The following is a 16,790-nucleotide window of genomic DNA, read 5'->3' as shown; positions in this document are numbered from 1 at the left end:
AAGGGAGGGGAATATCAATATTTTAAAAAGCAATGCTACTTCGGAAGAAAATAAATGTAAAAAATAATATTTTTGGAAAAGGCGTACCATTGTTACAATAGTTCCAAAATATTACGAACCGAACCGAACCCAACTCAAACCCCAACTCAAACCCCAACCCAAACCCCAACCCAAACCCAAACCAAAACCAAACCTAACCTAACCTAACATAACCTAACCGGGGATTATGACCGGGGAATTTTATCTAGAGCGTAGGGGGATTTTGACTAGAGAGTAGGGGGATTTTGTCTACAGAGTGGGGGGATTTTGTCTTGATAGTGGGGGGATTTTGTACTCTTAACTTGGATGGGGGGAAAATGACCGGGGGATTTTGTCTTGAGAGAGGGGGATTTTTTACGTTTTTAAAAATGGGGGGATTATGACCGGGGGGGTCTTTTGTCTTGGGGGTATTTAGTCCGTATACCAAAGAATGGTTACGAAATATAAATGACAAAATGACATTGTTTGATCATTCAAAATATAAATGGTTCACACGTCATCAACCCACAGGCTATTCTACAAAATTTTAGATCATTTAACAAGTCGCTTTCAAAGATCTCTGTCGTTTCCAGAAAGTTTAGGTTCATAATGTCTTCAAATCCGAATTTATCGATATCTAATTACAGAGGATATCCGCATTACTCTTTCGTGCAAGATTTTGAGTCGGGATTCGACACTGAATTCACGAGATTATGGTTCGAAAATAACTGGTATCTGAGTCTGTACATCGCCGGCGCCTACCTGCTTTTAATCTTCTCTTTATAAGAGTACATGAAACTGATGAAAGCCCGAAAACCCTTTAATGCAAAGCGCGGGTCCAGTGGATCCCCTACAAGTTGACTTTCCTTAAGAACTCCAGTTTTGGCTTGGCGAAGGCAGAAGGCATTTGTGGGCGGGATTTATAAGTGCCCATATAAATCCCGCCCACTAGCCTTTGCCAAGCCAAAACGGGAGTACAGGAGGAAAGTCGCCTTGTAGGGGATCCACTGGACCCGCGCTTTGCTTTAACGTTCGCAAAATACTTTTGATATGGAACATGTCCGTGGCTGTCTTTAGTACCTGCAGCATGCTTCGAGGGGTACCAGAGATGACTTACATCATAAAGAACTTTGGTATTGAGTGGTCAGTTTGTGACAACAGGTGAAATCCCGTATCTATGTTTTGGGTATTTGAATTTGCAATTAAGAAGGCGTTCGATTTTTGGACACTGTCTTTGTGGTCATGAAGAAACAGCAATTGACATTTTTGCACGTGGGCCATCACGTTCTAACGATGGTAATTTTTTGGTACGCTGCACCTGAAATTCCCGCTTTAAGACGTTGGATTGTTGCAATTAACTATTCGGTGCACTCTTTCATGTACACCTATTTTTCATTGAAAGCGGCGAAAGTGTGTTCTCATGATAATCACCAGCGCCCAGATCATACAAATGATCCTTTTTCCTCGTGGCGGGTTTATATGCGCTTAGAGCCAATCTGAATGGTAACAAGTGTAATACTACGATACCAATGGCCATTTTGTGGATCACATTTGGTCTTTTTTTTTGTTATATTTAATTATTTCTTTTTGAAAAGATATATAACAACACCACCCTCGCATGGTTTTAATTGCGTAGTTCTAACAATTGTTATCATTAGGCGTTTTTCAACAACTCTCAAAAAAATAATGAAATCGTAATGTTAAACTCTATTTCGGATTGCAACTAAGCAGGAAGACCAAATAGAAATAAATCTGGGTTTGAACCCAACATTTGCGAAAGAATTGCTACGAAAACTTGCAAGTATTATCACACACATTTTTTTAAGACTTTTATTTATCATTTAATTTTAAAAAACACAACTCGTTTTTAAGATATAAAAGGAAAGTAAAACTTTAAGAATGAGTGGCATCATCCTCAACAAAATCTCGGGCTTCTTCCTGAGTAACGGCTTCAATGTGACTGACTTTATTGCGAAATTTGACGCCGTAAAACTTATCAGCATGCTCCAAAAGTTCGGGTCTAAAAGTAGTGGTTATAAACTGAGCGTCTTGCGCTAATTCGTGGATCATATCTAAAATGAAAACAGATTCTCGATTAAAACATTGATTTTTTTAAGCAACTGATGAGCGAGGGAAGGCTTATAACTCGCCAATTACTCCAAAGTTTTTTAAGAATACATTGTGAGCTACGGGACGTGACGTAAAGACTTAAGTACCCTCAATGAGAAGAATTAGTTCTTCCCGGTTTACCTGAACTGAGGTAAGAGATAAAGGGTGTGACGTCAAGACGCCATTTTGACTAGAGGTGGAATTCATAAACGTCGGACGCAACGCAATTTAGTACAGGCGAAGGCAGGGCGTCGTGCGAAAACGTCCCCCCTTTGGGCACGCCGCCCTACCTTCGCCTGTACTACGTTCGACGTTTATGAATTCCACCTTTTATATCAATAATGTTTGGGGTTAGTGAAAAAATGACACCTAATTAACAAGCATGCTCTGATGTAAACCACGCGACACTTCATAGAAATTTTAAATTGATAAATTGCTATTATTCACTTTAGAATAATAAAATAGGATCTAAAAACTAGAAGTTCACAACATTTATAATCCACTTTGACAGCCTAAAATTGTCTGAAATGCTGGCGACAATTTTTACTCCATTGGTCATCTTTTTAAATCAGCATCTTGGAAAATCGTTTAAAAATCAAACTATTCTATTAAGCGAATAAAATCACTTTCATACTCCATTTATATCATATCAACATTAATGACCAACAGATTGTATGATACCAGGGTAATTTTAAGTTTGCTTCATTAAATCAGAGACCTGCACGGGCCGAGTTTTTCAGGCCCGACCCAAGCCCAGCCCGGGATTAGCATTTTGAATAAGTCCGAAACCCGGCCCAAGTCCGAGTATATAGTTGGTTTCTCGGCCCGGCCCGACACATTGCATGAATTGAACAGGCCCGGCCCGTTACACGTAGTGCAGTTGTAATTTTTATATTTTTTTACATAAAATCAATGAATTGAATTCATATTTGCTTTAACGTCGTGTATTATTCATTTCTTTTGATAATTGTTCGTCACATTTTTTCTTAGAAGCTTAAACTCATTTAAATTATCTTTCATTTGAATTTTGGATTAAATGAGAATCAAGTTCAGCCCGGCCCGAATTTTGAAAAATTAACAAAAGCCCGGCCCGGCCCGGCCCGGCCCGTTGATTTCCAATATTTTAAAAGGCCGACCCGGCCCGCCCGATACAATTTTCAAAAGTGGAAAGCCCGGCCCGTGCAGGACTTTGCATTAAACATCATTTTTGTTAATTGACTTTCTGCAGGGTTGCCACTGGTTTTTTATTTCAAAATTCCCCGACTCTTCCAGGATTTCCCAGACCATCGCCAATTTCAATGTCCAATTTTCAAACTTACAGTAACAGAAAAGTAAGAATTCAGCCTTTAAAAATTCCTTATTTATCATCAGCTTTGTACTTGCAATTATGTTAATACTACCAAAGTTTTTAATTGAAACTACTATTTAGTAGTTAATAAAACTTTATTAGGAACTTTCAAAAACAGTTAATCCTATCATTGTCCCGAATTTGAGCTGGTGGGCTGTGAGCCCGTGACAACACATTTTCAAGTCAGTATGCAACGGAAATTCCCTGACTTTTACCACCATTTCCTAATTCCCTGACTTTTTACACCCATTTTCAAATTCCCTGACTTTTCCAGGTTTTCAAGGCACTGTGGCAACCCTGTTCTGAAACTCATGCTAAAGGTTTTTCCAATACGATTTATACGTATGTGCTACTACACTATATATACGTGTGGTTAGATATATTGGCTACGTTCAGTAACTGCTAGCGTACGCAGCGCTGCGCGCATAGGAGACCGATTTTTTTACTGTACGGTTTTTCGCACTTCAGGTTTCTACGTCACGCTACGCATCGATGGGACACCGATCGTAGCGGCTGGAAGAGCAGGTTTTTTCGATGCGAATCGGATTTATGACGTCATTATTTGAAGTTTGCCATGGCGAACAATCCAGTCCAAAGCCACAAGCGAAACAATAACATATTTTTCTTTTTTAGATCTTTTTGAATCAACTGGAATTACGTTGGTTCATTCCGTTTCATCATCCTTAGATAGTTCATTTAATAACTATCATCAAACGCAACAGAGAAAAAAAAAACGTTCAGTGACGTCTGACGTCACTCTGACGTCGCGCTCGGATAATAACACATCGGTAGCGGTAACGGCTTTTTCCGATTCCCAGTTACTGAACGTAGCCATTATAACATGTTCGCGATTAGCCCTTGACGCTTACCAGCAACTGCCTTCCTATGTTGCGCATCCAAGGCTTGATCTATCTCATCAAATAGGTAAAAGGGTGCTGGGTCGCATTTCTGAATGGCAAAAATAAGAGCCAAAGCTACGAGAGATTTTTGACCACCAGAAAGTTGTTGCATTTCTTTCATTTCAGCTTGGCGTCCGGAAAATGAAACCTATAGGTTAAGTACATTCGTAATAGTCAACTCGATAGAAACGGCCGGGTTTTCTTATTTCGCTTATCATTTCTTACTCTGATTCCCACTCCTTCAAATTTCTCCATGACAGGTGAATCGGACGTTGTAGGGCTTTCTTCCATCGACTCGACAGTTTGATCTTCCTTGTCAGATCTCATGACTAAGGAAGCGTGTCCTTGAGGAACCAACTTGGTGAATACTTCGCTGAAATACTTTGAAACTTGCTTAAAAGTAAGTTGAATGGCTTCGTATTTTCTATGTTCCAGAGCATTCATCAGGTCCATAATTGACTTACATGATTTAATAAAAGTAAAAATAAAATTAACAACTCCCTATGGCACAAAAATTTTTCGTACGCAGGAGGATCTAGTTGTGGAGTATTGGTGAGGGTCATGCGAGGGGGAAACCACTAAGAAAATTTTGTACACCTGATTTCAGATTTCAAATGACTTCAATTGAACTATCAAAGACTTCATTCGACTTCAAAGACTTCACTAACTGTATTTGATTTCAGATGACTTCAATAAAATTTATAAAGACTTCAAGGGACTTCAATATAATTTATAAAGACTTCAAGTGACTTCAATACAATTTATAAAGACTTCAAGTGACTTCAATACAATTTATGAAGACTTCAAGTGACTTCAATATAATTTAGAGACTTCAAGTGACTTCATTACATTTTATAGACTTCAAGTGACTTCAATAGAATTTGTAAAGACTTCTAGTGACTTCAACATAATTTAAAGACTTCTAGTGACTTCAACATAATTTAAAGACTTCAAGTGACTTCAATAGAATTTATAGACTAAAGCCGATTTCTATTTTTTTCTCAAGACTTCATTAAATTGTAATAATTAAAAAATATCTATGTACTTCGCTATTAAGTACTAAGGTGCAGAGCAACCGAAAGCAATTATCTATGCAGAATTATATCAAGAATTAATTTACTATAAGAATGCCTAAGTCACTAGATTTTACGCTTCTACTCTTACGCCGGTGTTAGTGGACAAGTAAGCCCCACCCCTTTCATGTCCCTCATTGCTCTGCGCTTTCCTATTGGATCCCGCGGGGATAGGTCATACAGACGCGATTGACGTATTCCGAATAGAGAAAGAAAACGTCTAGCAAAGTAAGCAGAAAATGGAGGCTGCCAGCGGTGCTGAAACGGTTAGGGAATGGTTTTTAATTGCCATTAACAAGTTAGTTAAAGGTTTTGAACCTAACTTAATGGAGTTTGAATACTTGTCTCTACGTGAAAATCGTTCGTTCTATAATTGTTTCAAAATCGAATCAAGTGTACTATACTTATGATTTCGTGAGTTCCAAAAACCAAACCAAGGCTTAACGAGAAGGTAAAAGAGATAGATGGTGGAAACATAGAGTAAGATAAAATATTAAGTCCCGCCTTCTTTTCCAGCCTCCCCCCACCCATGAGGGGGGATTGTCGACTATCACGCGCGCACCGGACGCCTTTTTAGGCCTTCTTATAGTAAATTCCTTCTTGATTATATGGCGCAGATACAAGCCCGGATAGTATACTGATCCATTTGATCGTCGCTTATGTCTCAAGAATTCTGCGACGTTTCACGCGGGAAAATATGATCACGTGATCGGCCGCTATTTACGGAAAGAAGTTTTTGTCGTGGCATAGCTAACTCAATCACGCCAGTGAGCGCTTGGGCAGTAGTTTTTGCAAGGGGTCGGTCATTCATGAAATCCCGTACGCTACCCGCGAAATCCAACTTAATAAATCTCATAAAAAATCCGAAATCAATAAAGAAATAACCAAACAGTAAAGAAATCACAAAATCAGTAGAGAAATCACAAAATCAGTAGAGAAATTACAAAATCAGTAAAGATACCACAAAGTCAACAAAGAAATCACAAAATCAGTAACGAAATCGCGAAATCCATTACAAAATTCACGAAATCCAAACTCAAATGAAATCACAAAATCCAACGAAATCAATTGAAATATCCCAAAATCTGCCGAAATCATGGAAAAAATCCGAGGAAATCACGGGAAAAATTGCAAAATCCGTTGGATTTTATCGAATTTTGAAATCAAACAAAATCCGACGAAATCAATTGAATTCCGACGAAATCAAACGAAATCCGAAGAAATCAAATTGGATTTCGAAATCCCGTACACTGTTTCCAAAACCTCCGACCCCTCAGGTTTTTGAAACTGATTATCGTCTGATTCATACTCGAATTCATAGTTCAGAGAACTAGAAGACACAATTTTTAAATTGGCTGCTTGTATGCTGTATTTCGAAGGTTCCCAATTTAGTTAAATAGTAGTTTAAATTAAGCCAATTAAACTTCGCCACAAACAAAAATATATCGTTTTTACGAATATTCCTTGAAAACGGAATGATTAGCAGCCGACAATAAGTCCAAAAAGGAAACATTTCTGGGGAAGAGTGTCTGGCACAAGAGTCTGGTAGCATTGCACCTCCGAAAACGGCCGAAAATTGAGGGATAGAGACCAGCCCCCCTGTTTGACTGGAAAATTTATAGGACATTGTCCACTGTAGTGTGCAGAAATAGTATCACATCTCCATAGTCAAGCTATCAAAACTTCCAAAATTTTATTGGTCAAACTGTCCAGTGACCCCCTTAGTTTTTAACAAAACTATGGCACATTTTAAAATTCCAGTGTCCTGTGCTTATTTCCGGCCCTGATCAAGACTATTGAAGATAAAATTTGAAGAAAAGGAAATTTCCACTTATGAAAGACGGAATTTCAATAGACTTCAAGGGATTTTTCTACCACTTCATTTGACTTCAAGAGATTTCCAACGGACTTCGTATGACTTCTAAGAGACTTCAAGAGATTTCCGAGAGACTTCAAGAGATTTCCGAGAGACTTCAAGAGATTTCCGAGAGACTTCAAGAGATTTCCGAGAGACTTCAAGAGATTTCCGAGAGACTTCAAGAGATTTCCGAGAGACTTCAAGAGATTTCCAAGAGACTTCAAGAGATTTCCAAGAGACTTCAAGAGATTTCAAAGGGACTTCGTATGACTTCTCTTGACTTCAGAGAGACTTCAAGAGATTTCAAAGGGACTTCGTATGACTTCTCTTGACTTCAGAGAGACTTCAAGAGATTTCAAAGGGATTTCAAAGCGATTTCGTATGACTTCAAGAGACTTCCGAGAGACTTCGACTGACTTCAAGCGATTTCCAAGGACTTCGCATGACTTCAAGGGATTCTCTAGGGACTTCCTAAGATTTCCGAGATTTCAACTAAACTTTGCGATTTATAGAGACTTCAAAAACAATTTATGGACTTCAATTGTGATTTCAAAAATTTTGTACACCTGATTTCACAAGTGGTTTCCCCCTCGGGGTCATGGTAGGATTGCACTTTGCGGTACCCCATCAACTAACAATTATTTCTGACTAATTAGACCACGGGGAACTCATAAAAATACTGAAAAATTTCCTAGAACGCTGCTAGTATTTTTAAATTTTTTTTCAAAATTTTAAATTTCATGTACTTATCACTATTGAGACTAAAGGCAGTCTGCACTCAATATTGCAACAGAAGTAAGGGGGGACTTCAACAAATTGAAGGACTCGCGACGGTAGTAACACTATGAAATATTAAAGACCTACCTTAACAATAGAAAAAATATTTTGGAAAAGGGGTCAAATTCTTGGGTGAAGTAACAAAATGTAAGCAATAGGGTAATGGCAGCCCTCTGCCTTCGACTGTATTAAGCTCTATGGGGAAATAACATGGGGTGCCATTAGTCTATAATATTTAGGAAAAGGTGTCATTTATTGTTCTAAAGCAAGTAGTCCACTAAGCCTTGTGAAACTGTATCGTTAACGTAACGTCACATATCCAAATACGAACAGAACGCCATCTGATAACGTTTCTTAAACTATGCTTTCGGACTTAGGTAATGGGCGCCCTCTTTCGGATGATTTACGAACTTAAAACGGTAACGATACGGTTTCGCAAGGCTAAGTGGACTACTTGCTTAAGTAACAACATGTAAGCAAAAATATTCTGGAAACAGTGTCAAATTATTTCTAACCTAGCTTTGTGCGTGCTGACAAGAGACGAAAAACTTTTTTCAGGGTTTAAAATATGCGCGAGTTTTTATTTATCACGGTTAGAGAACCCATTTTAGCCCTAATTTTTTATGTTGGACTTACGGAATTTTTGTCGTGATTCACACCATGGATAAAGAATGCGCGTGAGGAAATTTGTTTTCACTCTACAGGATAGGCAACTCCCAATCTCGGACGACAGCTTATTCTGTATATACTCTGTTACAACATCGGTTGTCAGCACGTGCAAAGGTAGGTCTCTATGTAACCTAGCTTACGCGAGTTTTTTAGCTAGAGCGCACGGACCTCTAGGCCTTAGTTTCAAATACGTATGAAATTGCCTACAGCAACTACAGCCTACGTATTTGAAACTAAGGCCTAGAGGTCCGTGCACTCGAGCTAAAAAACTCGCGGATATTTTAAATCCTGAAGATCCTGAAGTTTTTTTGTCTCTTGTCAGCACGTACAAAGCTACGTTACATAGAGACTTAGCTTTACGCGTGCTGACAACTGATGTTGTGACAGAGTATATACAGAATATGCTGTCGCCCGAGATAGGGAGTTGCCGATCCTATAGCGTGAAAACAAATTTCCTCACGCGCATTCTTTATCCATGCTTAAACTTTAAGAAGTTACTTCTGTCCTATTCCCAAGAAATTGACTAATTCAGGTGAAATGTTTAAACCTGCTTGATAGCAAACCTTTTTTTACAGGAAACCAGCTAAAAAAGTAACTAATTTTTCTCTTGTTTACCATGATTTGACTGAGAACATAAGCATATCAAACCACCCATAAGCGTGAATCGGCGGGAAATTAGCCACAGGCATTGTCTAGGTAAAACTCGGGAGACAAGTCTTCCTGGTGGCACAAAAGGGTAACTTTATTCAAATCGCGCAAGGGATGCTACCGGAAGCTTGGTAATAAATACAAGGATTAATATATATTTTAAACTTACCTATTATAAGCTCTACCTCTATTAATACTTGTAATCATAACAAACATTGTCGTCTGCTAGTGGGGCTAAAACCAGGGATGTTTGATATATCGACACTCTATAGAGTGTCGATATATCAAATATCCCTGCTAAAACATGGATTTTGAAGTTCGCGTAATAAAGGCATGCGGCAACCTACACTTTTATCTTTTGTACTTATCCTATTCATAAGAAACCAGTTGTGCTAAGTGTTTTTCCCATTTTCTTTAAAAATTCGAGATAATTTGCTGTTCCTAATCTTAAACAAACAACTCAAGTCTTAAAAGCCCGTACTAAACCGATTACCGCTGCCATTTATTGCAGAAGCAGACGACTGCTTAGATTTCCGGGTTATAAGGTGGTAGGGAGAATCGGAAAGGAGAGAATTGCTTCGTTTTAACTCTAGGTGGCGTAGAACCTCAAATTTCGCTCTGGCGGCCTTGTACAATGGTGATTACCCGTGGTCTTATTGTGAATTCACGCTTACGGGTGGTTTGATATGCTTATGCTGAGAAACATATAAAATATACCCTCACCAAGACTACATCCCCCTCATCCACTAAATTTCTCACTTACACCGTGTCCCCGGTCCAGTTCTTCTTTTCTGCTTATTAGCTTTTCCTTTTGCTCGGAGAAACTAACAAATTGGTCCAAGGCTTTCTTGTTAACGTGGCTGTACTTTTTTAACTCTTGATTAGTGGTTTCCAGCATTTTAAAGAGTTGTTTGGTGCTGTGTTTTTGGTACTTTTCAAAAGCTTCCTGAGGCAAAGAACCCAAATCTCGGATCTTCTTGCTACATTCTTCAATCTATAAGCCGCATTAAAATTCATGTTTAAATTTACAGCGATAATCATTCGCTATTAAAATTTAGGAAGTCGACCCTAGTACATGTCATGTATTTATCAGAAACAAAAAAGTAAGATGGTAGCATTGTACAGATCATTGTCAGTAACCAAGAATTTTTCTTAATTAGTTTCTAATTTTTAGTAATTAACTATTTAGACTCATTAGACTCGTAAAAAATTTGGGCTCACATGGGACTTGGTTAACAAATTTAGTAAAGGTCAACCGTTCCAATCGAATAACAATCCGAATAATTCGATCCAGTATTTGACAAGCCCATTTTCGCTATTCAATACAAATATCGAACTGACTAATTATTGGTTAAAGATCGACTACTCTTAATTGAGGGACTTACCGCCTCGGCAATGCAACTGAAAGACCCACCTTTTAAAAAAAATATACTCTCAACTTAGGAAAATTTTCAAATACTCGGAGACTAATTAGGAGAGGAATTTTGAAATATAGGGGCTTGTACATGTTTATATAATTGCTTGGTATTAACCACTCGCGAGCCCTAAGCTTAACCACTCGCGAGCCCTAAGCTTAACCACTCGCGAGCCCTAAGCTTAACCACTCGCGAGCCCTAAGCTTAACCACTCGCGAGCCCCAAGCTTAACCACTCGCGAGCCCTAAGCTTAACCACTCGCGAGCCCTAGGCTTAACCACTCGCGAGCCCTAGGCTTAACCACTCGCGAGCCCTAGGCTTAACTATTCGCGAGTACTAGGCTTAACTATTCGCGAGTACTAGGCTTAACTATTCGCGAGTACTAGGCTTAACTATTCGCGAGTACTAGGCTTAACTATTCGCGAGTACTAGGCTTAACTATTCGCGAGCACTAGGCTTAACTATTCGCGAGCACTAGGCTTAACTATTCGCGAGCACTAGGCTTAACTATTCGCGAGCACTAGGCTTAACTATTCGCGAGCACTAGGCTTAACTATTCGCGAGCACTAGGCTTAACTAATTGCGAATATTCGGGCCTAAATATTTGGTATTCGATTTGGAATAAACTAATTCGATTCAGAATTTGATGAGCAAAATATTTAGTATTCGGTAACCGGTTCGATACCCAAAAAGTGGTATTCACACACCCCCTATAATTTGGCCTTTTTAAGGACTTGCTAGACTGGCGAGTACTGGGAAATTGGACTGGAGGACTTAGACTCGCAACCAAAAAATTAAGACTCGCACAGCTCTAGTTATCAGTGACCAATATAAAAGTCACCAATCACATTTACGACCTGGCAAGTCACTACTATTTTGTCACCAATTAGTAGGTTTTAGATCTCGCCTATTTTCCTTGATAACTTTCTTAACATCTTGTTCCTTCTTGTTCAAAATGTGGTAAATATATACTTAGCGCAAAAATTTTAATATTGATAATGAGGCTTCTATTCAGGGCGTTAATATAATAATTTGATTATTTCGCGAGTTACCTTTTTATGTAGAACAGCCTGCTTGCTACTCATTTTCTCCAAATCCTTGGAATCTTCGTTGATACGCTCCTGATAATCCCGTTCCTTGTTCTTCTGTTCCTCTAACTTCTTTGACATATTTTTCAAGTCTTTATTCTTGGCTTCCATCTTTTTTTCCACTCCATCCATGGCTTCTTTAAGGTCCTTAATTCTAGAGTTCAGATTTACAAGCTCATTCTGCGAATTGGTCAACTTTTGCCTTCGATCCTCCACCGAGATTTCCTGTAGCGCCTGTTTTTGTATAAATGAAACAATTATGTAAAATCTTCAAGCAGATGTCCCGAGTTTTGAATACTCACAGCTTCTAACTCTTCCTTTCGTCTGTAGAGATTATTATTCAGAGAATTTTCCAACTTATTTTTTTGTCCTTCCAGCTGAAATCAACGACAGTTGTAAAGTCTTCACTCGCGAACACCATAAATTTATAAGATATGATCCATAAGTATGACACTTCCTATACTTCATAATGCTAGAGACTTAATGAGAGGTATTTCGAGAACGACAAGCGGGAATTCACTACACTAGGTTTTGCAGTCTCTACTAAGCCTTTGACAGCGCGTCACCAGGCGTCGCTTTACGAGAATATGTGACGTCTCACCTTTGTCACTTCATGACAAGCTCTCAGTAACCAGTAACAAACTTATGGAACATACCTTACGAAGTTATGGAACACCTATACCGTGCTAAAACTACTCTAGCTTACACTCATACGCTTGCTGAAAGCGTCTTTGTTGTTTTGGGTCAACCTTTTGATTTCATCATTTAGGCGATCAACTTCTTGTTGATCCTGGACCGATAATTGTTTAAGCAATTCTTGTTCCTTTTCGTTTTTTAAGGATTCTTCCGTAGATTCCATTGATTTTAAACTGGATTCAAGACTAACCAAACTCCTTTCCTATAACGAGTAGCAAAAAGGTTTTGACCTCGTTAAAAATGCCAACACCTTTCGGCTAAATATTTGAGTAGCTTCAAAAACGGATTTATGTACTAAGAACGTCGGATCGTAGCTTTAGCCTCTAGTACCATCCTCGCGTACTTTATTGAGAAACTTCGTATGCTTATATTTTGACTCCACCCACAAATTCTGTATATAGCCTTGTAGCGACTTCTAGAGATCGAAAATGTCATTCTTATCTCTATTTTCGTGGTTAAATATTTTTTTCCTAAATTGCGCCAGTGGTAAAAAAGAAAAGTGGACAACAATGCTTAATTCCACTAAATCGGGAGTTATATCGCATTGTTGTCCACTTTGCTTTTTTACCAATGGTGCAATTTCGTAAAAAAATATTTAACCACGAAAATAGAGATAAGAATAAAATTTTCGATCTCTAGAAGTCGCTATATACAGAATTTGTGGGTGGAGTCAAAATATAAGCAGATGAAGTTTCTCAATAAAGTATGCGAGGATGGGTAGTGAATTTGCTACGTTCAACGTTCTTCTTACATAAATCCGTTTTTGGTAGCTTGGTTTGCCCCACTAAGAATATTCTGGACAAACTAGGAAGCTCACAGATAGATAAACTGCGATTACAAATGGCGGGTAGAAACACATTTCTAAAAATAGCTAGAGATTAATCAAGGCCAGTTATTACTAAGAATAACATGACAAAATCAGTGAGACATGAAAATTCTTTAGAAAATAAGGTAAATTTTACACGCGTGCCAGCCGAATTTATGACGTACTACACAGAATGTTTCAGCGCTATTTATCTTACTGATAGATGTGCTTTATAATAATTACAACTAGAATATCAGTTTTCTGCACCAGTTCACGCAACTTTTTAATGAGTTTAACCAGGAGTTCATAATAACCCCCCTTCGGGGGGAAGTATGAAACTGGCCATAGAGCTAATGGTAAAAGTCGCGAACAACAAGATTCTGTCGTTGCGCATAGAATGGATTAACCTGTTTATGGACATACAACCTTACAGTATATCGTAGTGGTATCTATGCTCCTTTGTTTTCGTTCCAAAACTTCCGTTGGCTGGGATCTCCGTCGAAAAGAAAAAATGGCGACGTAGAAACACGTTGCAATTCTTATATTAAAGATACTTGGAATAAATCTGTTCAAACCGTTTTAATTTAACCACGGAATTCTCACTCACACATATCACAACAAAACCTCATTGACGATCGTTTAAATGTTTTGTAGAAAACTAGAAACCCCGACTAAAAGCCAACTTCTTAGCCAAGGCTTAATTTACACCGTTCCGACAGAAGCAGACGTGAGCCATTTTCGCTCCAAAATCACAAGATAAAAATAGTGCTCAACCGGAAGTGAGTAAGTTAATGCGCGTGGGCGCTAAAAAATGGGGTAACTATTTATTTGGGAGTTAAGCGGTGTATGAATCCGCTGAGCTTTACGGCGAAACTTTGTTGTTACGGCTTTTTAACCAGTTTCGTACTTCGGGCTATTATGAACTCCTGGTTTAACTCAGAGAACAACACATTGAGAGATCTAATATTGAATATAATAGGGAATGTTCAATGTTCAATATCTCCCCCACGTCAGTTCCCCCCTCCCCGCTTAGCCCGTTGAGCTTCATCCCAAACTAGCCGTCGATTTAGAAAACTTCCCCGCCATTTTGAGGGCAAGGGCAGGAGCCATTCTAAAACAGCATCTCTCTGCCCTCTACCTATAGATCTATGGTTGAATTGTCTAATAATTTATCATGGTAAATGTGACTTCAAGCGATACATACTTTGGGGGGTCTGGCTCTGTCCAAAACATTTATCTCTTCCTTCATCAGTCGAATATCAGCTTTGCACTTCTCAAAAACATCCCTAGAAAGATTTGGTCGTTAAAAGAGGATTTTACTAGAAGATGATGCTGTTATAACTGTATAATTACTTGTTCTTGCTGTTTTTCGTCTCAACCTTTTGCATGTCACTAACGAGCTTGTTGATATCAGATTCGTGTTGAGCCAGCTCTTTACGATGCTCATTTAATTGCGCCTCCGCTTCAGCAACGTCACTCGAGAGTTTAGCGTGGGCCTGATGAAGCTCTAGACGAGAGCGTCTAGGATCCAAATATCCTCCAGTCAATGCTCCCTTATGAGAAACTTGGTCTCCTATTCCGAATAGACGAAAGTATTCAAGTCTGGCCCATCAAGGGAAGCGGAGGTGAATACAGGGTTCATACAACGTTTGGAAAACCAATTTCCAGGTTTTTCCTGTATATGGAGTATCCTATGGCAAATGTTAACGAAGGAGGGGGAGAAATAGGACTATTGCATAAACAAAGGATAGTGTAATGTTAATCCTATGGAGGGGGGTATGTTCGCGAACATTTTCCTCAATTACTTGGCACCTTTTCACTCGAATCTCAAGTTTTTAGTATGGTTGGATGGAGGACAAAAAGGACCATAACATACTCAAAGGACATCCCCGTATCTCTAGTACAACCACAGTTATGAGCCTCCAAATTTAGTGTAATGTTAATCCTATGGAGGGGGTATGTTTATGAACATTTTGCTTAATTACTCGGCCCCTGTTTGACGCAAATTTCCCCGAGGTTTTTGTCAACTATTTATTTCCCTGATTTTTCCAGGTTTTCCCTGTTTTCCAGGCTTGTATGAACCCTGTGAATATTTTTTATACCATCTAAGGTAATGCAATCCAAATTGGAAGTCCTGGCGATTTGAGTCGCGACTTCCAAGTTGCGGCAAATGAGGGTCTTGCCGTAGATATACTTCATGACAGGCTCAAATTCCTTTTTAAAGTTGAGCTTACTTATCATTGGAATGGCGTTTTCGTTCATAGGGTAATTCATATCTTTGTACACAAGCCGATTGAATGGCATAAACGTCACTTCTCCCGGAAGTTTTTGACGATTCATTTCGTTTAAGATTTTAGTGCCAATTCCATCATTTTGAACAATATGGTAAAACAACCTTACGGAAAAATGACAAATAAATAAATTTCGACATCAGTGAAAAAAATTCGCTTCAACTCTTAAGAAGGAATTCATCAAGGTCTTTGTGGAGACTAAGACCATTAAACACAGATTGCCTGGAATTGAGATATGTTGCGTGGTTGTTTTACGGAAGCGCGTTTCTAGTGCCATGCCGCGACCAATATTGAAACTATCTCGACTCAAAAACCTTAAGGCGGAAGATAACATTTATTTCCCTTACCGGAAAAAACCTCTAAAAAACGTCTTCAGCCCAACTTAAGACGTGTTTTAGAGGTGGTTTTTTTCGGTAAGGGTTAGAACGGCACAAAAACACCAGATGTCTCTCCGAGCTACTTATACGGACTATGGCTCAACCATCGGAACTATAACATTCTTCACAAGGGAACCAAGGAAGGGGGGAGGGACCCAGCCCATCTTTGACAATAAAATCTTCAGGGGGTGAGATTGCAGTGTCAATTCCCTGCATTCCTAGCATTGGAAATACAGCTAACTAAGCTTCTTTGAACCACACTCCTGTTTGGTCACGCGCCTCTGACACATTTCAAATAATTTTACCTGCCCTTTCAAAACATTCAGAAAAAAAATTAAGACAAAAGGTGGTTAAAGTGTTAGTGCCGTAATTTTCGTCATCCACAAACTTAAAATACTAAAAAAAAACCCTTGAAAAATCTAGTTTATTATGATATGTTTACTTTTGTATTTGGTTTTGTAGAAATTTATAAAATTGTAATCAAAGTTTTGTGTTTGGAAAAGGCCTAGTTAAAATTTTGTTTCGCTTGATGACGTAGTAAGGAGAAATTTTCTCTCTTGATGTCGCTCACGTGACGCCTGTAAAGCAAGTAGTCCACTAAGCCTTGTGAAACCGTATCGTTAACGTAACGTCACATATCCAAATACGGACAGAACGCCATCTGATAACGATTCTTAAATGATGCTTTCGGACTTAGGTAATGAGCGCCGTCTTTCGGA

General features: G+C 38.8%; 1 protein-coding gene across 1 annotated transcript in view; it reads right to left on the bottom strand.

Annotated features, from left to right (window-relative positions):
* Positions 1–1,834: 1,834 nt before the first annotated feature.
* The window catches only part of SMC3 (structural maintenance of chromosomes 3), a 39,721-nt gene continuing 24,765 nt past the window's right edge, over positions 1,835–16,790 (bottom strand). The window contains exons 13-22 of the mRNA XM_089866986.1: positions 15,506–15,798; positions 14,757–14,976; positions 14,608–14,689; positions 12,609–12,800; positions 12,205–12,279; positions 11,867–12,136; positions 10,163–10,393; positions 4,600–4,833; positions 4,345–4,522; positions 1,835–2,090 (exon numbers count right to left, since the gene is read on the bottom strand). Coding sequence (XP_089723112.1) covers positions 1,912–2,090; positions 4,345–4,522; positions 4,600–4,833; positions 10,163–10,393; positions 11,867–12,136; positions 12,205–12,279; positions 12,609–12,800; positions 14,608–14,689; positions 14,757–14,976; positions 15,506–15,798 — 1,954 coding nt within the window. The 3' untranslated portion in view covers positions 1,835–1,911. The remainder of the gene's footprint in view (positions 2,091–4,344; positions 4,523–4,599; positions 4,834–10,162; positions 10,394–11,866; positions 12,137–12,204; positions 12,280–12,608; positions 12,801–14,607; positions 14,690–14,756; positions 14,977–15,505; positions 15,799–16,790) is intronic.

Source organism: Phalangium opilio, unplaced genomic scaffold (genome assembly GCF_054372755.1).
Source record: "Phalangium opilio isolate 3A_F unplaced genomic scaffold, DU_Popi_V2 ptg000017l_1, whole genome shotgun sequence".
Classification (NCBI taxonomy): domain Eukaryota; kingdom Metazoa; phylum Arthropoda; class Arachnida; order Opiliones; family Phalangiidae; genus Phalangium; species Phalangium opilio.
This window is presented reverse-complemented; position numbering and strand designations above follow the sequence as displayed.